The 20,986-nt window shown below is 37.0% G+C and overlaps 1 protein-coding gene across 1 annotated transcript; it reads right to left on the bottom strand.

Moving 5' to 3' along the window:
* Positions 1-219: 219 nt before the first annotated feature.
* cbln1 (cerebellin 1 precursor) lies at positions 220-19,694 on the bottom strand. The gene is made up of 3 exons (XM_055041136.1): positions 19,128-19,694; positions 18,243-18,362; positions 220-2,601 (listed from the first exon to the last, which is right to left on the bottom strand). The coding sequence occupies exons 1-3, from the start codon at positions 19,383-19,385 to the stop codon at positions 2,404-2,406; spliced, it is 576 nt and encodes a 191-aa protein (XP_054897111.1). The 5' UTR covers positions 19,386-19,694; the 3' UTR covers positions 220-2,403.
* Between the last annotated feature and the right edge of the window lie 1,292 nt (positions 19,695-20,986).

The following is a 20,986-nucleotide window of genomic DNA, read 5'->3' as shown; positions in this document are numbered from 1 at the left end:
AGACGGCGAAGCAGGTGTGAGCTTCCAAACAACGCAGAAAATGAACAAACAGAGGAGAAAGAGCGAGAGAGAGAGCCGAGGAGGGCCAGAGAAATCCAAAAAGATTCTGCAGGTACCGCAGACAAACTGATGTGTTTTGCAGAAACGACGTAAAAATGAGAAAACCAGAAAAGTCTCCATCTGCGTGCAAGTGTTTAACAAACTACCAGGACAGACGTGTTTGGTTTAAGAAAAATAAAAGTACAATTTCATTTTATTGAGTTCTTCAAAGCAAATAAAAAAAAAAATCATAAATTGATTCAATTAATAAATTATAATTGCAAAGTCTAAATATGATCTTTTTACAGTCAATAATAATAATAATAGTCCTTTTACACTATCTTTATCTATAGAAGTAGTTTTAGCCGTTTAGCCACAATTTGTTCGACACAAAAACAAGAAGCAAGTTTTTAATCAGCAGAATGGCAGCTTCAGATTTTTCCACACAATCAATATTAGGTTTCTGTTTCTCTTTTATATAACACTCAAGTACAGAAATACAGATAATATAGTCATCAGTCAATTTCATTACCTAGTAGTACCATTATTATCATCATAATACCAGGAGAATAAAAACAGTGGCTTTGATATATTTGTGTGCGTGTGTGTATGTGTAAATATATGTATATATATATATATTTATATATATATACTGTTAAAGTTCCATGGTAGCAGGGTTCAGAGTTCACAGTCCAACATGAAGACAGTCTGTGCTTCGAAGCAAACAAACACCCGGCGGTCCAGGGTGGAGGGACAAAATGGTGGCCGGTTGGGATGGAGGGGAACGTGGTGAAATGAACCAAAGGAGCATGAAATGAAAATCTGTACTTCATGGAAAGCAGCATAGAGTAAGAGAGGAGGGTCCAAAAGATGAGGAGGTTTGTTTCTGAAGAACAGCAGCAGGAATGAGGCGAATTAAATAAATAAAACTCCACTTGACCTCAACAGAAATTAGAAATTCAGAGGGGAAAAGGATAACTATCGTGTTTGTTGAAATAAAAAATACTTGGTTACAAGAGTGTAAAAACTTACGTGCCAATTAAGTACTTTGAAGTCACTTCTCCCAATGAATGCTTTATTATTTTACCCATATAATTAATTACAGTTTCATTCAACCTTTCATTTGTATACACAGTGTACACCTGTAGCTAACGTGCAAAACCAGAGTTAAATAAATGTAATTGCATTTTTTTTGTCATCTTGGAGTTAAACTACTTTTACATTTACTGAAATATTTAATTTAACTTTCCAAACATTTTGGTAATTTAAAAACGTCCAATTATGTTTTTCATCAAGGTTCTGGATAGTTCGTTTGTTTCTTCAATAAAAATAAATACTTGTCACGTTTTGCCCTCCTTACAACTATGAGTTGAAATACTTTCACGTTTACTGAAAAGCTAAATGTAAATTTTTACGTTTACTGACTCATTTCTCGGCTTCTGAGTAAATGAATGGACGTGTTCACTCACTGAGCATTAATACAGTAAAAATGTCTATAAAACATCTGAGATATTTAACTGGGGGGATTTATTTTGGACTTTGAGAGACATCGAATAGCTACGCTTGGTCTCATCGCTTTAACGATGGGATCTACGTTCACTCATTCAATGTTTATTTTTCTAAAATATCTTAAATGTGGCTAAACTTTCCAGACCATATTTTAAATTATATTAACGTTTGTCTTGGATTTTCGTGTTTGTTCATTTTTTGCTCATTCTGTCGGCGTGTTTAGCTTCGTTATGGTTAGTTTTGTAGTAACAGTAACATTAAAGTCAATCTTATTGAAAAAATTAAACCAGCATCTCCAGGCTGCAATCACATGACTAGAGGTTTGTGTTACGTGTTTAAATTCATTTCTTATTGCCCTAGATGACGAAAATAAGAAATAACAGAAACGAGCTACATAGAAAATGTGAGTTTTTCTCTTGAGAAACATTCTTGAGAGTTGATGTTTAAGGATGGATGAAGGGATGTGATAAACGGATGGATGGGTGAAGAAGTGAGGAGGAAAGAGGGGATTCTTACACTTCAGGACACGATAAAATGATCAGCTGCGATTTTCAGCAGAGTAAAAAAAGTTCTGGCTGTCCAAAGCTGCAGTCAAGCCACAACGAAAACAGAGAGAGGAAAAGGATGGATGAAGGGATGGATGAAAGGAGGAAGTGAAGAAGGTGGCCATTTTCTCTCATGTACCAGCTTTTCTTAATTCCTATAATCAAACTACAACTTAAATCATCGTCCGTTGTCACGCCCTCTTTTCTTCTTCTTCTTCTCTTCCTCCAGCTCATTTGTGTCCTTTTTTTCCGCTTCTGATCTTTCCGTCTTCCTCCTTTGTTTCCATCCCCAACTCCTTCTTCTTCCTCTCTACAACGAGAACACCAGGAACCCGGAGAAGGTGGAGAATTTCCATCCGCCCATCAGGTTTCCTCTTTCCAGTTTGAGGTAGGCCCGGTCGCCCTTCTCCATCTGGATCAGAACGCCGTTGCTGGCAGCTTCACGCGTCACATCCTGGTCGCCGGCGAATGCAGAGATCACCGGCCAGCCGTTGTGCATCAGGCTCACCTGGAACAACACAAACCGGGTCAGTCTACAGAAATAAATTCACCCTTTAAAAATAAGTTAAAGGGACATTTCTGAATTTTAAAGACTTGTCAGCATAAATATTTATCTTTGATATTATAATATTAGGCCTGTCATAATAAATTGTCCCAAAAGTAATTACAATAAACGATAATGTTGTTGTTTTGAGGCGACTTTCAAGTAATATTGAGGTAATGGCATAATAATCCCCAATTACGTTCTAAGATTTTTAATTTCTAGTATGGAAAACCCTGAGATTAAACAGACTCTGTTTCTACATGACTGTAAACAATGGAAAGAGGCACAAAAACAGGTTAGCATTAGGCCTGCCACAGCAAGCAATAAATCAATTGATCTCATGATAAATTACAACAAGCTCAATAATTTCCATTTGGGAGATTTATCGTCTTTCCGTTTTCTCTCTTTTCACCAAAAACAGGATAAAAGTCTGTAGCCTGGAGCTTTGGTGTTGCCTTGGTCTTTATAATTAATTTTATTTAATGTTCTGTTTTGTTGATTTCAGGATATTTAAAATGTTCTCCAGTTAAGTTCCAGTGTGAATTTAAAGTTTAGTGATTTTTGTGCCTGAAATGGTCACCAAACAACAATATTATCGTTTATTGCAATAACTTCTGGGACAATTTACCTTCCAGCAAAATTTCACTGTGACAGGTTTATTTAGTACAAATGGATTATTAGCAGTATGTAGATAAGGGATCATTATAAATAGTGATATTAGGATCAAATAAATTGGCTCTTCATTTATGCAACACATCCAATAATTATGTGGTTATTTTGGAACAGCATATTTATCTGTAGTTTTATACAGTCAGCACATTATTCATAGATTTACCAAGATGGAGGGTCTCTTTCTTCCTCCTGAATTCAACAAAACCCCACAGAGCCAACGACGGAGGAAAAGAAAAAGACGTAGCTTGTGTCTGACTCGACAAATATTTCAATAGGGAATAACATCTTGGTACAGAAAGAAGTGTCTGTCAGACGTTTCCCTCCTCTTCTTTAAGAGGCAGCAGCTTTCATCACTTCCCTTTGGAGCTACAACAGAAACACTGGCTCTCCTGGGATTTGATTCCCCTTCTTATGCTTCACTTTAAATAACAACATTGTTTTGTGCCGGCTCTGGTAACAGCGCAGTAGTAAAACAAACTGAAACGAATGCTGGGGAAACGTCTTGTTTTTATGCAGGAATACATTTTATAAGCCGAGTGGGATTACAGGCCGTCCTGCGAGAAGATGCTGAGCCACCTGATGGGAAAAGGGAAACAACACGCTTTCTCTTGTATTTAATTTCTACAGCCGGTTGTACAATCATGTTTCTGCAAGAATAAACAGAAGTGGAGGAAGCTGCTGGATTTTTTTTGTTTTGTTCTCTAGCTCAGATTTTGGAGAACTGAGGCAAAGCTTCGTCTCCAGACAAATAATCACTTGCACATAAAATAGACATGAAAGAAACAAATCAATACATCAGTGTTAATGGAGATAATTTACTCTATAATTTCATAGTGAGCTAAAGAAAAAAGTTATTTGTTGTTTTATGTTTTGATAATTTCTTTGCTTTTTATTTCCTGCTCCTGTATTTTATTCCTTGTGTTTATTTATTCTCTGTTTGTGTTTTGATTTGATTCATTAGTCTTTATTTGCGTTTATGGTTTTCTTTCATTTTCCGCTTTTGTAGTTTCATAATATAACCCTCCCCATTACGGCTGCTAATCACTGTCTCATCATTTGCCCCCCTGTTTCTGCCCCAGCTGCATCCAATCACCTCTATCTGCATTTCCATAACAAATGTGCACAAAACTGTGTCAATATTCTGCCAGTTATGACAAAATGTAATTCCCCAATTGCTGTGTTTCCAATAACTAAGCTAAGCAATTGAAATCACGCGTGAATAAGTTTGTTCACACTTTAAGTCAATGAAAGACGTGCAGCGCCATCATCCTCTAAACTCAGAGGTTCCCAAAGTGTGGGGCGTTGCACCACTGCCATCACATTCGGCAAAAGTGTTTCCATTTCCATTTGAAAGCCTAAAACCGCCTCAAGGATGTGTCAAATCTTTTGCAAAATTGAGTGAAACATTTCAAATTTTGCTGTTCCTGTCAACCTTTCCTGATGCGATACTTCAAAATGTACAACAACACACATTGATGGAAACTGCTATTCAATCCAGCTCAGTTTAATTATATGGAGCAGATTCATATCAAACAGCAGCAACTAAAAACAACTTCTGTACTCTTGTGTACATCAAAGTATGAGAGTAAAAATGGAGACCATCTGTTTTGATGGCTGTTTGCTCCAAACTGGGTCATCAGCAGAACAATGATCCCAAGCACTGTGACAAATCTGCAGCAGAATGCTGCAAAGGTTCAAGTCAAAGTCTGATGAAAACGCCAAAAAAGTTTTAATCCATTTTAATTTGATAGAGTTGCATTTCCTTTACTATAAAAGTAAATCCCTGTATGGAAAGTTACAAAGCTGTAAACTGTTTTGTGAGCATTTGACAAGCTGCTTCAATGCTTTTTTTTTTGTCTCAGCCATTTATTGGAAAAGTTTGCATAATAATTTATTTAATCTTTATGTTTGTTTAATAGTTGAGTGGGTTTACTTTAAAAGCAGCTCAGACAGTTTTATCACAGCAGCCATGATAAAAACATTTTATTTGTGTACATTTATTGAAAAGCTCTCAATAAGCTGCCCTCTTATGTTCAAGGATAAAAACACTGAATTTGAAGTTCTTTGTTGACGAACGACGTTTGAGGATGTAGAGTTTTCCCAGCTTCTTTACATCAATGACAACATGAAGCTTTTCACAGCGAAAGAATCAATTTCCCTTAAATTCTCTCCTGAGCGCTAAATTAGTGAAAATATTTCCTTTCACCCAATGAAAATATGCAATTGTAAAACTGTCACTAAGTGATGGAGAAAAGTCATAAACATCCCACAATTATACACTTAAGCAGCTCATTTGGCCTGATGGTCAGGACAGTGTGTGTGTGTGTGTGTGTGTGTGTGTGTGTGTGTGTGTGTGTGTGTGTGTGTGTGTGTGTGTGTGTGTGTGTGTGTGTGTGTGTGTGTGTGTGTAGGGGGGGTGGGGGGCAGAAGATGGAGAGCCTGTCAGAGTCAAGAGCTCTCTTGGCCTGGCTCTCCTCTTAATAGACAACTGAACTTGGCGACTCGCTGGGGTTGGGTGAGTGTTTGGGTGTGTGTGTCGCTTTGAACAGCTCATGGATGAATCTGATAAAAACACTCAGCCGACACTTTAATTATTTTTTTTTCAATTGTCAGAACAGAAAAAGAGAAAAGGTCAGGGCCAAAAAAAGAACACTTCAATATCTTGAAAATGTATTCATTTAAGTCTGAAAAATATATTGGAGGATCTCAATTTGCCAAAAGAAAACATTTTCAATTACAAAGTATATGTTGCCTTTGCAATGTAATGTCACTTTTATGTCCACGAACAAACCATTTTAGATTAAGCTGCCGTCAAACAGTTTCACTTTTTTTACTCCATTTATGTTACTATACTCGCCAAAAAATGTATTTGGATCTAAACGTGGATTTTTGTGCGCATCTTCTGAATTGGGTAGCATGTTTCAGGATGGAGGGTGTGGAGTTCAGGGTTCTGCTGCATCAGGACCGGGCGTGTTACTTTTGCTGGGGCGTCTCTCGCCGCATTTCTGCTACAAATGTGGGCAATTTGATATTCTGTGAATGTCAAACACAATGTTGCAATTGCAGTGTTTCCAAATAAAATCCAAATAAAATCAACTTATTCACAATAGTTAAGTCTGAAAAATATCTAAATTTACAAAAAAAAAAAGCTTTTTTTTCAATTATAAAGCAAATGCTGCCTTTAAAGTTGCAATTGCAATTTGCACGTAATGTCATGTTGATGTTCACGTCCACAAATGAATAGGAATATTTTTGAAATACTTTCACTTTTTTTCCATTTTTGCTGCCATACTCAAAAAATATATATTTTGGGATCTCAATATTTTAGCTGAAATAATTTTTTATTGATAAGTCATTAAAAAAAACATGGCTGCAGCAACGACATGAACACTTGAATAAGATTCATATTTCAGCCTCATTGCAAGGCATCTTTAGTTACATTATTTAAAGTGTTAGTATATAAGATAAAAACACAATGTTGCACAACAAGAACCAATATGATAATAGTTTAAAAATAATAATATTAGTAATGGGCACAGTAAAAATTAAGCTTCCTGCAGATTTTTGGTGCACAGTAACTAAAAGCTCCAAACTCTTGGAATAGATAGAAGTAGGTTCTGATCATCCACCATCAGAGGCCTTTGCTCACCTCACGATGTAAGATGAAAGCATTTGCTGTGAAAACGTCCAGAAACGTGGAAGTGATTTGTTTTTTGGGTAAAGTTGGTCTGAAAGGTCTTCTGATATTTTTATTGCAGGTCACAACGGGGGGTGAAAAGTCCATTTCAATCCTTCATGTTTAGTCACTGTTTCCAGAGGAAGCAGGATGGATGGCGCCCCACACAAAGACCTTCTATGAACATTTTGCGACGAGAGTAAAAATTGTCCATGTAAACATGGTGCCAAGGGAGGATGTGAGAATGAGGTTCATGACCTCATCAGAAGAGTTTTGCCAGAGTACATGATAAATCTGATGGTGCAGCCAGTGCAAAACTTTTCATCCCCATTTGGTCGGCTTTAGTTGGACAAATTATTATTTTGTTTCCAGTAGTCCTGAATACTGGGGAGCAACTAAAGACATTTAGTGGTTTCTCAAACAATTTTGTCAATGTTCTGAATTTGTTTGCTTATCTTGGGAGGAATATTGTTTAAAATCTTAACATCTGTTTTGAGATTTTGGAAACAATCAGTTTATTGTTGTTCCAATAAATCTGAATTCTTATTATTCCTACTTTTATTTAACAATGAGGCTAAATGGTACTATGAATACCCATCCCTAACAATTTTTTTTGTTGTAAAACAAATTTAACTACAGCTACTGAAAAAGGATGAGGATGTGATGGACAGACTAAAGCAGATACAAAACACAAATCCAGTAAAAAATAAACAATGTGCAAACCTGACCTTCAGGTTGTTTCACCTATTGATTTAAACTTTATAAACACGTTTACTGTGTAGCTTCCTGTAAATCAGGCCAAAGCATATCAGAGAAAAACATAAGTCCAAGTGTAGTGATGGATTCAGACCTGAACATTCAGAGCCACATAAAGACGGTTAAAAATTCAGCCTTCTATTACTTGAAGAACAGGTAATAGAAGGCTGAATTCTGGAGTAAAGGACTAATGTCCCACCAAGAGACAGAGAAAGAGTTTTACTCCATCTCCATGCGACACTAAACTGATCTGTGCATGTTTTGTAATCACAGACATTTTAAAGTTGAAAAAATGGCAATTATGTTGTGAGATTTATCATTAATTCAAAACTAGCATTTTTTCCCGGAAAGAAAAGCCTTGGTTTGAATGACAGGGACAGATGATACTGATGCAGATTTTTTTTAAAAAAAGAAAGCAGAGGTATAAAAAAAAAAGTGGCGCAGTGGAAAGAACAAGCTGAGGGAGATTGGGACATGGTTTCTGTCTAAAGTGCAAAACCTGCTTCCAAACAGAGATGGCAGACAACTGCGTCCCACAACGCTCAGACACACCTGCCTCCAGGTCACTCAGGTGGAAATCAAACTTCAAGCTCTCTGAGGCGTGGATTAGAAACGCTGTTCAGGCGTTCGATGTTTAAAACTGTTATCCTAAAGTAATTAACAAAGTTTGTAAAATCAGTGCTGCATACACTGATGTCAAACATAGAAAATCAAAATTATGAAAAAAGTTCAAATGATCAAAAAAAAAATCCAAATAGAAGTACAATTATATTAAAAATTAAGTTGAATAGAGTAAATACTCAAAATGGCTGTCAAGCAAAATGTCTTCTGGAGAATAAACGCTTAATGTTAAAAACTGATACAAAGTCAAAGTTTTTACTCTTTATCATTATTAAATCACTGTCAAATCAAAGTAATATATTATTTTTTTAATCAAACACACTAAAATATATGTAATACTTATTTTTGAATTATTGTTTTGTCCAAGGAACAAAAAAAATCTAAGCATGAATGTTGTTCCATATTTATGAAAACAACATATAAGCATCTTTTAAAATCAATCTAAAGTGTGTATTTTAAAACACAGGCAGGAAGGAACTAATTCACTTGTTAGATGATTGTGAATTTAACATTTTAAACAACTTTTAATATCTGGAAACCAAAGAAACATACCGTCTTCACACAGTCCAGACATTTAGTCCGTTCTCCCTGGTCTTTGCCGGGTTGATAACGCCAACATAACTTCACATGGAAACTCAGATGTTGTTCAGCACCAAACGGAACAACAACGATCCGGTTTCAAATCGCAGGCTGTTATTATCCACTGACATGTTTCCCGTTGACATTTCCAGTTTGAGTTGATTCGAATTGCAAAGGTTAGCTGTAACAGGCGGTGCAAAATCTCCATGATACAAACCATAACCTCCTCAACAATGTTCTGATTCCCGCGAGTTTTCTCAACACACACACACACGCACACACACACACACACACAGCTGCTCGGGGTAAGTGTGTGAGGTTATGGCAGTGATGTATAGCAGCAATAAAACCATGAAAGCTGTGGTCATCGCCGTGTGAATCAACCCCACATTGTGATTATTTACCTCCTCTCCAACACGCAGAAGCACAGATAATCTACAATTATCATCATAAAAATAAAAAAGGGATGAACGTGAGGCGCTGCACGTCAGACTGCAATTGATCTGCATTCATTATTGGAAAAGGCCAAGAAACAGAAAAAAAGAGAAAGAAGAGGATTGGGATATAAGCAGAGTGACAAAAGGGGGTTCAAAGGCAGAAGGATGTGGAGAAAAAGAAAAATTCAAAACGTACTAAAGAGAAAAATCTGACATCTTGGTGCAGCACTTAATGCTTAATGACATCCTGTTGCATCACGACTTCCTGTCCAGATTTTGACATGACTATAATGCTTTTCTGGTTTTGCATTTCACAACCTGTCTTCTCACCCTCACTTCCAAATCATCTCTTTTGAGATCCACATTTTTCTCCTTTAGATTCTCTGCTTTCCTTTCTGAGACATTTTCCTTAAAACTTTTTTGTTTCCGCACAACCAGGACTAAAGACAATGGGCTCCTTCAAAGGGAGACGTTCTTTTCCTCTGACGAAGGAATAAAAAGATACAGAGAAAGTGACCAAAGAGTAAATATGAAAATATATAGATACATTTAAAAAATAAGAGTGGAACCTTCTGGGGAAAACAAAAACTGATGTGAAGAAACTATAGAAACTATGTGGAACGAACAATTTAAAGACAAATGTTATTGCTTTTCTAGCCGATGACTCATATTTAAAAATATCAGACATTATTACCTGAAGTTTAGACACCATTAAAAAACAACCCCACCGCAGACATGGCCTCTCTGCTTCAGTTAAAACCCCCACAATCTCAAGACAAACCACAGGACCAACTCCCAAACGGCAACAAAGTGGACATCAACACTGGGCGTTAATATCAGTCTGGTTATGACCGATACCAGTGTGGTAAAAAAAACAAAACAAAGAACAGCATCGTCCAAAACCAATGTTAATAGCAATATATTGTCCATTTCTAAGACAAGCAAAGCAAAAAATAACAGTGAAGTTTTTTGCATTAAATACATAGAAAGAAATAAAAGAAATTCAGGAGGACATCATGAGGTATGTATAGGTATATAATTTTTGGAAAGTATTCCATTATGGTGCTCCCTTTGGCTAAGCTACAGTCCTAGCTTAGCTCCCTTTGGCTAAGCTACAGTCCTAGCTTAGCTCCCTTTGGCTAAGCTACAGTCCTAGCTTAGCTCCCTTTGACTAAGCTACAGTCTTAGCTTAGCTCCTTTTGGCTAAGCTACAGTCTTAGCCACTGGGCGTTAATATCAGTCTTAGCCAAAGGGAGCATGAAGACATTTGAAAGTGGTCCGAAAATGGAGCCTTGAGGAACCTCACATGTGATCTGTTAGATTGCATGTAAGATTATGATGGTCAACAGGTGCAAAAACATGAATAACGCAAAGTAAAAAAAGAAAAACCCTCAAAAAAACAAAAGCAACAGAAAAATGGTGCAACCACAGAAAACAGAAAGAAAAATGCTGCAAACAACAAAAGCAGCAACTATGAAACTTTGCAAACTTTCTCCACAAAATGGGAGTCCTCCAGACCACTAGGGGGAGTCAACCACCAGCAACCTGAAACTTAAGACAGGATCAACTGTCTTTATGTACGTATGAGCTAATAAATAAAAAAATATATATATCACAAAACCAGAGACTAAATATATCACTGCCTTGCATATATTGTGAAACCTTCTGGGGAAAACAGAATGGAAAACATCGATCCCACCACTCACTTCTCTGTTTGTCTGTCCATATATCTCCTTACAGTTACGTTTTTGCAGATTTTATAACCAAAATCTGACTTGTATAGGAATATCTCCAGTGAATTCATCAAATTTTATTCTGGATTTGTGAAATGAGAACACAGCAAGGTCAGTCTGAGCCAAAGCACAACTGGTCCAATCAAAGCACTTTCTCCAGTTTTAGACGGTCCTGCACAAGATGGAGGCTGTTGCTGCTAATAACAACGTCCCTCTGCAGGAAGCCTCTGCTCTCCTCAGGATGCAAGGAAGTCATTCTTATTCCTTATTGATGGAACAACCTCCTGGATCCAAGCGAACTGTTTGTCTCAGGTTCTGCTTCCAAAAATAAAATTAAAAAATCCAGGTTTCTTTCATTTAAACAGGGAAACATGACATATAGTCTTCACCAACTGAAAAATATCTGCTTTTAATATGCAACACATAAACTATAAACCATCCACTATTTTCATTTCCGATGCGATGAAAATATCAGATATTTAACTTTTTGCAAATACAAAGTACAAAAAAAATAAAAAATCCCCAAGACAACAGATTTTGCCTCAGTGCTGGAGGCACTGATGACTCATGATTCAATGTGCCACATTTACAGAAAACACACTTTTAAACTAAATTTGGCGACCAGAATGGTGATGAACAACATCTGCAACACGACGGTCAAAGAAATGCGCACATCTTCAAAATGCATGGTAAAATAATAAATATTACTAAATCACTGACTTAAAGGACTCCTTGGCTGGTTACTGTATCTCAGCTGATAGATTTTGACGTGTTGAAGATCAAATGTATCAGTCCAGTTGGAGGAACTCTTATTGAAATACAGACCACAATGATAACAACTGCATTTTATTGTCAAAATGGAGGAAATCATAATAGATGCCATCATCCCAGTTTAATAGTAACACACAACCCTCCCTCCTTTATAAAAAACTAAAAACATTGAGAAGCAGTGGTTTGAATAAAATATGCTGCTGATTTACTAAAGCTGTAGGGCTGTGCAGAACATCTGCATCACTGATAAGAAGCCAAGAAGCAAAGTTTAGGGAAATGTACATAAATAATATCAAAATTATTGGTTATGTATGGAGACTATGATGTTTAAATACTTTATTTAATAGACAATCTATTTGGAAGACAAGCCCCTTAATTTTTATCTGTCAAACGTATCTGGACACTTTGACAGATAAAAATATTTCAAGATTTAATTTTAATTATTTAATGACATTTAGTAAATTATTAAATTTAAAAGTAGTTAAAATTATGAAACATTTATTTTCTGTTTAATTTTGTCCCATTTAGCCCTTTATAGTCAGCCATAACAATATTAACACCAGAGATCAATATTGGTCTAAAGTTTTATATTGGTATATTCCTAAAAGACATAATTGATTGGTTCTTAATCACAAATAATCAATAATAATTAATCAGTGGCCAGGTTCTGCAGAAAGCTGCCCATCAGCCCGGTTGTTAAATCTTAGATTTAATCCCAGTCGGTCGGATTAATGCTGAGCAATAAAAAGCGATTCTGCTGAGTCATCGGTCTCTGAGTCGGTGGTTGCCACGGTGACGCCCAAGGGATGCTTTTTGTGGCCAGAAATCAAAAATTGTCTCCAGTGTTTAATTTGGGTTGTGTGACCCAAATTAAAGACACAAACCAGGAGAAACGCTTCGCGTTCATTTCAAATGGAGTCGCATTTTGATGCCTTTTTAATTACGGAAAACTAATCAATTATTTTGGGCAAATACGGAAATAATTGAAAATAACTCACTGAAATAAGTGTAAAATGTTCTCTTTATTCAAATAATTAAATGAGTAATGTTCTTCAGAAACTGTTGGCTGTGAAACTCTAAACTAGAAATAGAACAAAAATAAATGATACAATAGAAATTAAATGACAAAAATTTTATTATAAACAGTAGGAGGTTTAAAATTATTGCAATTTGACGGGGAGAGCATGTATCGTATAAATTATTATTTATCGCGATAAGCCTGACAAGAACTTTCATTTATTGTTTCATTTATTTATAAATTGCAAGTAAAGATATTTGAAAACCTCAAAAACTGTTTCTATTGTCGGGATTGTTGATTTTACCATCAGTTGATCATTTATTTGCTTTTTTTTGTTCTAGACATCATAAATACCGGCAAGCTTGTTTGAATCGAAGTTCAGTGAATATTTTATCAGGTGTATCAGATACACCTGTGATTGATCACTTGTCTATCACAATATAGATCATTATTGATTTATACCAAATGATAAAGCCTTAGACAGAGGAATTGGCCTAATAATGCTTTGAAAATAAAGAGAAAATTCAAACTCCATGCAGAAAGATTCAGAAAGTTACCAGCTGCACCTCCCTGCCGCCTGAAAATAATACCTAATAGGATTAAACACATGAAATATAAAAAAAGAAACAATCCCATCATCATCTAATCTTTCTCACATATGAGCAAAAATCCACCTTCTGTAATGTTCTGCCAAACTGAACACAAATCTATTGGATAAAAACCAAACCATGCATCTGGCTTGTTTGTCTACGTTACTCATAATTCACATAAATCTGTTCATGCAGACTCCTTGTGGGAACTAACGTCTCTTTTGGCAACAAAAATAAAGTCCCAGCAAGGAAAATAAATCAATTCTGAGAAGAGATTCTGGTTTAAAGTTTGACCGAGGATACATTTAGATAAGCAGCAGTTAGTTAGCTGCACAGCTTGTCTCCAGTAATGAGACGAAAGCAAATTAAAGAGCGTCTTCTGTTATCGCTCATCCCAAACCGTGCAGAGAAATGCTTTTTCATAAGATAATTATGGTAGTTATTTGTCTCTAATTGCTACACATGATTTAAAAGGATGCCCTTCTTCTGCGTTGACATAGTTTGAGCCTTTATCTCCCGACAAATGAATTTCACTCAACTCAGCCACCATGTTTTACTCACAAGTAGATTTATTAAAATAAAAAAAGAAGAACCTAATGACCGAAAGGTGAGAGTTTATATTTGACCTTTTGGGATAATTTCCGAAGCGTTGTTCTGCACTCCTGGATTCTTATTAGTGTTGCCATCAATGAATATCAATTCACATGTTATGTATGATCACCATGACCTTTTCTGCAGAGATCAGATAGTATGGCTCCACATTATGATGTTTGGCAGATGAAAGGCAACATCTTAGATCTATAAGTCCATCCACGAAGAAACACAAAATTATCTCAGTGAGGTAGAAACATGAATCTTATTGAATCCCTTAAGAGAAACTTTACTAGACATAAAATAAAAGCACTAAATATTAAATAAACTATATTTTATCCCAACATTGGGATGAACAAAACTTGTTATTCATCACTTCCCCTACAAAAGGCAGAACTAAAGTCTAGTAGGATTAAAAGATTTCGTTTGGCGTTTTTCCATCAATGTGTGATAGATGTGTAAAAATAGTGGACAGAGAATGAAAACAGGCCATGTGTTGCATGATGAAGCTCTCGCTTTCACTGAAATGGAAAACGAGTCTGGAAGAATATTCAATCATTTCACTGAACTCCGATCCAGAACCGCACAGCATTCTGGGAGATGTAGGCAGATGTAGAGGCTTTTAGCCGCTCAACGTCTCACGGCTAACCACGCTGGATTGGTGGAATCAAATCACTCGCTTCCTGGTTGCCTAGCAACAACTGGCTGAGCAACATGCGCAGCAGCAGTTTAAAGTTTTGCTATAACGTAGTGGGGTGAAAACCGGATACAATCAGGAAAGGTCACGTCAGTAATTCAGATATTTAAAACTAATCAGTAACTATTGATATTGACTTTTACAACTTCCTGACAACCATTTTTAGCCATGAAGGGGGTCAAAAAATACTGTAGCTATTCTGTTTTAGTTCTACTGGGGTCCACAAACCTCAGACTTTAATCAGAGAGGAGTGAAAATCAAATAATTATGCAAATGGAAATTAAGTTTGCTTTAATTTCTCGACTGTTTTCACAACTGAAAACAGGTGAATACAACTTAATATTGCCAACAGAAATGACATCAGAATAAAGTAGCATGTGTAATTATAGAGGGAATAACAGAAAGCACAATCATTTTGGTGGTTTTTGGGAGAGACGTAGAGTTTCATGTTTTTTGTAATGATGCGATAGTCCCAACAGAACGACCTGTAAACGCTGCTTTATGAGGGCGGTGCATGAAGAGGCAGTTCCTTCAGATCCATAATGCACCCAGAATGGGAGGCATTTTAGTTTCCTCCTGAAACTCCCAATTAAAACTCAGACGCAGCATTAACACGAGGCCTTTACGAACATGAGCCGAGAGCGCCGGCATTTACAATACATCTGCAAAAATATCCACAGTTCACCACAAAACCTTCTGCTGCTCAACTTCAAGGACAAAAAAAGTAAATGTTTGATCCAATTTCAGAAGAAATCCTTTAATTTCTGAACCATCAAGGCGATTGGTGGACACCTCTGGTTGCTGTTCAGTTAGTTTTGTCAAATCTCTGTGGTAAGATACAAACAAATAAGTTTTCAGCTTGACTAGAGGATCCAAAAAGTGCTTTCTTGTTCCCTTGGTAAGAGAATCTACCACAGGCCAGTTTTTGCAGTGTTTTCAACTAGACATGCACCAATAGATCAAGTCCGATTTCTTAATTTTGGGAGATCTGCAAATGGTCAATGAGAAACCAATCTCATCTCCCTCTGATCTGAAAATCAGAAACTCTCCTTTCACTCTACCAAACTATAGTCACCCCATTGTTAACTTAGATGCTATATATAGCGACTTTTCAGCTAAAAAATAAATAGATACTGGTTTTAACGAACAGTTATCAGCAAAATAAAACCCTGCACTCGGTGTACCACTACCTCCAACAGCATATACTGTTGTCAGAGACTCAGTTAAACTGAAACATATCAGTTTAAAAGTCACAGGAAGCTGGTTGGTGGATTGACCAACATAAAGGGTGTTTTTGCCTCACAGTCCAGCAGATTTGGTTCGATTCGCACCAAAATATCAACATTTGTTAATTTTCAGCAGCTGCTGCGGTTCTTTTTCTCACTGTGTCAAATGAGCCAAACCCTTGGAAAACCCAGTTCCCCTCCTCGCCTGTGGGGGCAGTACAACAAGAACCACTGAATAAATACGACATGAAAACCTCAGAAGAAGAAACTGAGCGCAGCTTCCTGCTTCACGAAATGTAACAGAAATAAAGTAGGGCCAGGTTTTAGTATTTCTCTTTGGTAAAAATACACGAGCCATTTTTTCTGCAAGCGTGAGACAAGAGTTTGATTTGGTTGTATTTACCCAGAATGCCGTGCGCGATAGTCCACGTGGTTCAAGAGCATTCTTTGTGTTTGTGGAGCATTGATTGCCATGCTATGCAGTTATTTACAAAAGTAAACAGTTTCTATTGTCATTTTTATCATGATCACAATAATACCGCAAAGTATTATGATAAAACTTTAAGTCCAAACCTGATCTCAAAACCTGATGCTCCAGTTTGGGTGAAAACTTTATCATAAATGTTTGACTAAGAAAATATTTTCATTTTAAAAAGAGGTAAGAATCAGAAAATGAACCCATTTAAAGAAATGCTATTGCAATAAACAATAACATTGTTGTTTTGAGACCATTTTCAAGTAATGTTATAGTAACGGCATAATAATGCAAGAACGCATTCTCAAAAATCAATAAGCTTTAAATTCTGTTCAACATTCAACACTGGAACTGGAAGACATTTTGAATATAAAAATAAACAAATAAGGCAACAAAAACAACAAATAACGTGAATTATGAAGTCTTGAATGAAAACGGTTCTTCAAAAACCGTTAAGATCGAGTTAAGATCAAAGCACCAAACTGAAGACCAGTTTTGGCAGAAAGGGACAAAAGAGAAAATCAATAAATCCTGCAAATGGAAATTGAGCTTGTTTTAATTTGCCAGGCGATTAATAGATGTATTGTTTATTGTGTCAGCCCTAAAGGAGATAAAATCTAAAGTGGATTTATTTATTCCAGTCTGCTAAGGCGTGGCACTGGAGACGAAAACAGTTGCATCTGAAGGAAGATGTGCAGAAGTAGAGTAAATAGGAGCTGAAGGTTCACATCGCAGGCAGATCAGATACCTTTCATTTGCAACATTTTTGTTTTAATTGGTAGGAGAACTGCTGGCTTTTATCACCTTTCACATTTTCATCCAGAAATCCAGGTAGAAAACTGTTTATTCTCCCCTCCACCTCCAAAACCTGCTCATCAATGGATTCTCCAGATATGTGGCCTCCTTCAAAACTCTCTGAACCTCTTTGTTCTCCTTCCATCTTCTCCAATTATTTGCTCAACCAATATCTTGGTTCCTGAAGCTCCCCCCGGTGGCTCTCCATTCTTCCTCGTCCCTTTTCCTCTTCCTCCCGCTGCCTCTCATCTCCTGAACGCTCCACGGTGGCCGCCTCTCAGGCAATTAAGCGGTGGGAGTTTTCAGTGCAGCAGATGTGCAGGACGGATGACGGGCGGCGCGTCGGACGAATACAATTTCTGTTTATATCGAGATCTGAAGTATTTCTGCTCGCTTAAATATTCAAGAAATGAAGTGAAAGATGCCGTCCAAGCAGGAGGTTGAGTGAAAGTTAAACTCATTTGCTGTTTCAATCACATTAAATAAACTTAAGCAGCAGATTTAGACAGAAATTATCATTTTCTGCACAATCCATATAGTCTTAATTACCTCAAGCAGTCATGATTGGTGGACTTCCAGTTTATTATTGCCCATTTATTCATTTAGGTCTAGAATAATAAAATAAAACCACTTTATGTTGCATCTCTCGCAATATAATTTGTGAGAGTCGCATTGTAATTTCTGCTGGGTGGCTTCTACTGCAGCATCTCAAAGGCTAAACATTAATTTTAGTGCTTTGACGCATCCAAAGAATCAAGAGAGCATCTTTGGAGCTGCGAAACACAAATATTTTGACGTTAGATTTCATGTTTGTGTCTGATTAAACTAAAAACTACTAAGAGAATTATGAAAAACATCATTTCCATTCTTTTTCATCATGGCTCTCTGGACAGATTCCAACCAGATTCGCATAAAAACTTTTACGAGAAAATTTAAGACACACACACACAGACTTATTGAACAGCTACCTGTATGGTTTGGCGGTTGTAGACTTTGACTACATGGAAGTTAAAACTGTAAATCCCTTTCCGCGGCGCGATGAAGTTACTTCGTTCCTCGTCAAAATTCCTCCCAACGTTTACTAAAACCTGGAAGAAAAGAAAAAACTTGTTATAAAGTTGTTTCTGTGGAAACAAAAGTAGTTTTTGGAGAACATTATGACACTTTAAGTTACAAAAAACAGAAGAAAGAAATGATTTTTTCAACACAACTGAAAAAAGAACTTAAATCTCAAAATGAAATCACAAGAGTTTCTAAATCAAAACAGTTTCCTGAGGCTATAACATAAAACTTTACGTTCTTTTATAAACTTTAAGAAAGATTCAAAAAGAACAATTATAGATTATATCTGTCTACTTTTATGAATGATGACTGAGATGCTTTTTAAGGGAAAAATTTATAGTTTTTCCATCTTTTATGAAGCGAGACTGGGAATAATTTAGAGAATAATATCCAAAAGGAAAGGCTGCAAAACTGAAATAATAAGGATTCAGTTTTCCAACAACAAAAATAAAGAATCAGACTTACATGCCCTTGATTTAGCAAATTCCACCATTAATGCACCATATTTATGAGAACTGGTCTGATTCATTTTAACAGAATTGGACTTTTATAGTTAAACACATGAAATAAAATGTTTTATTCATTAAAAACAGTGAAGTGGACGAAATGACCATCATTTCTGCAGTTAAAATGTTTTAATCAGCTTCACGGATCAGACAGAAAACTACAAATAATTATCATCAATATTTAGTTATTTGAGCCAAACTTTACATGTTTCCTCTGTGAACTGAACCAAAACCAACCGAACCTTCAGAAACAAATATGATGATGTGAGATGTTTTTGGACCCACCTGGTCAAAGTAGATGACCATGGTTCGGTTGCTCATCTCGGACGGCTCGTGGTTGGTGTTCCGGACCGCGGAGAAAGCCACCTTCGCGCTGCCGGAGCGCACCGAGATGCCGAGCGCCGTGCCCGTCGGGTCCGAGGTCGGGTTGGAGTCGCACACCACCAGGCACTTTCCCTCCAGCACGATGGGTTCGGTCTCATTCTGAGCCCGAACCGGGCCGGCAGCCAGCCAGGCGGCACTCAGCAGGCACAGCACCAACATTCCGGACCAGAAAGTAAAAAAAGGAAGAAAAAAAAAAAAAAAAGCCCAACAGTTGCAGAAGTTTAAAGCTGCGCGCGCCGCTCCGGTCTGCTGCGGTTTGCGGTTAAACTCCGAGCCGGATGGGTTCGCTCCGGTCCAGTCCCGGTCGCTCACCTGGTCTCCTCCTCCTGGCGCACCTGTCAGCGGCTCCTGCTCCGGAACAAACAGAGTCGCGCGCCGAGCGGGCGGACAGCAGCAGTCATAGCAGCAGCGCGCGGGAGGGGAAGCTCCGTCTGCTCTCTGGCGCGCGCCTCAATTATTGATAGGCGAGATGTGAGCGATCGGAACACAAAAGGCTCGCGAGGAGGAGACCCCGCCCTCCGGTCCCGAGGTAAACGACAACTCATCAGGACCGGCGCGTGCGCGGACGTGAGATTTTCCAATCAGCGCGCGGAGACCGCCTCTTTTCCCGCCCTTCGCCTCCTCCTTTAACTCCTTTATGGCTCCATCTGTGGAAAACTGCATCCTTATGCAGTTGTTTTTCCTTTTTGTTTGTGTTTCTTACTGGAGAAAGTTTCTAGAAACATTTTGAGATTAATCCAAGAGTTTTTCTAGGAAAATTCAAAGTGTCTAAAGCCGAAAATATTCTGCAGAAAATGGAATTTTCTAAATTTCTACAAAATTTTTGACTGAGTTTCAAAACTTGATAATCTTTCAACTTTTGTACTTTTTCTGAGTTTCTAAAGCAAAAAATTTAAACTTTGAAACTCAGTCAGTACCTTTTGACTTTTAAAACAGAAATTTTCAAGATTTTTCTAGAAATTTTACTTTTGAAATATTGTCAAAAAATGTTACAGAAATTTTAAAAATTTCTGATTTTCTATAAATTTGTGAAATTTCCAAGTTTTTTGTCAGAAATTTCTGACGTTAATCTAAAAATGTATGAGTCTCCATCAACTTTTTCTAACATGATACTTCAAATTGTGCAGAAAAACAATGTTGTTGTTGAGAAAATATTCTGCAGCTTAGTAAGGAAAAGTAGAACTTGTCTCATAACTTCTGGCACAAAATAAAGAGCATTGATCTCCATACTGTTGACATTGGTAGTGGTAGGTAGAGTGACAGTTTAGCTTGCCGCTTCAGTGCCTTGAACCATGATGAGCCATGATGTCTAACAATGAAATTATCATGTAAAAATCATGTCTGGCCTCCAGTTCAAGATATTAGACTTGGACACACTAACGTTATGCAGCAGAAAAATGATTCAAAACTCCAAAATGAATTAAACCAGAATTGTCCAAAAATGTTTAGCATCTTTTGTTCATTATAGAAGAAGTTGTTTTTGGTTTCTCTTGACTGAAACAAGGTGAAAATGTACTGAACCGTGAATATAAATCCAAAGTACTTCATTAACCAAGAAAAGCTGATGGGCTTTTCCAGGCAGGTCTCTGCTGGGGGTCGTCTGGATGTCCACTTTTCAAAAATGTGTGTTTTGATCAAATGCTGCTTCGGAAAGTTATGGTGTTGTTTTAGTAGCATTTGTTGAAAAGGAAATGCTTCTTTGACCACTCACCATGTCAAGGAATTTAAATTTATCTCACGCGTTTTATTTTTCTACCCAG

Source organism: Poeciliopsis prolifica, unplaced genomic scaffold, assembly GCF_027474105.1.
Source record: "Poeciliopsis prolifica strain line A6 unplaced genomic scaffold, Auburn_PproV2 SCAFFOLD001, whole genome shotgun sequence".
Classification (NCBI taxonomy): domain Eukaryota; kingdom Metazoa; phylum Chordata; class Actinopteri; order Cyprinodontiformes; family Poeciliidae; genus Poeciliopsis; species Poeciliopsis prolifica.
The sequence above is the reverse complement of the archived record's forward strand: the minus strand, read 5'-3'. Positions and strand labels throughout refer to the sequence as shown.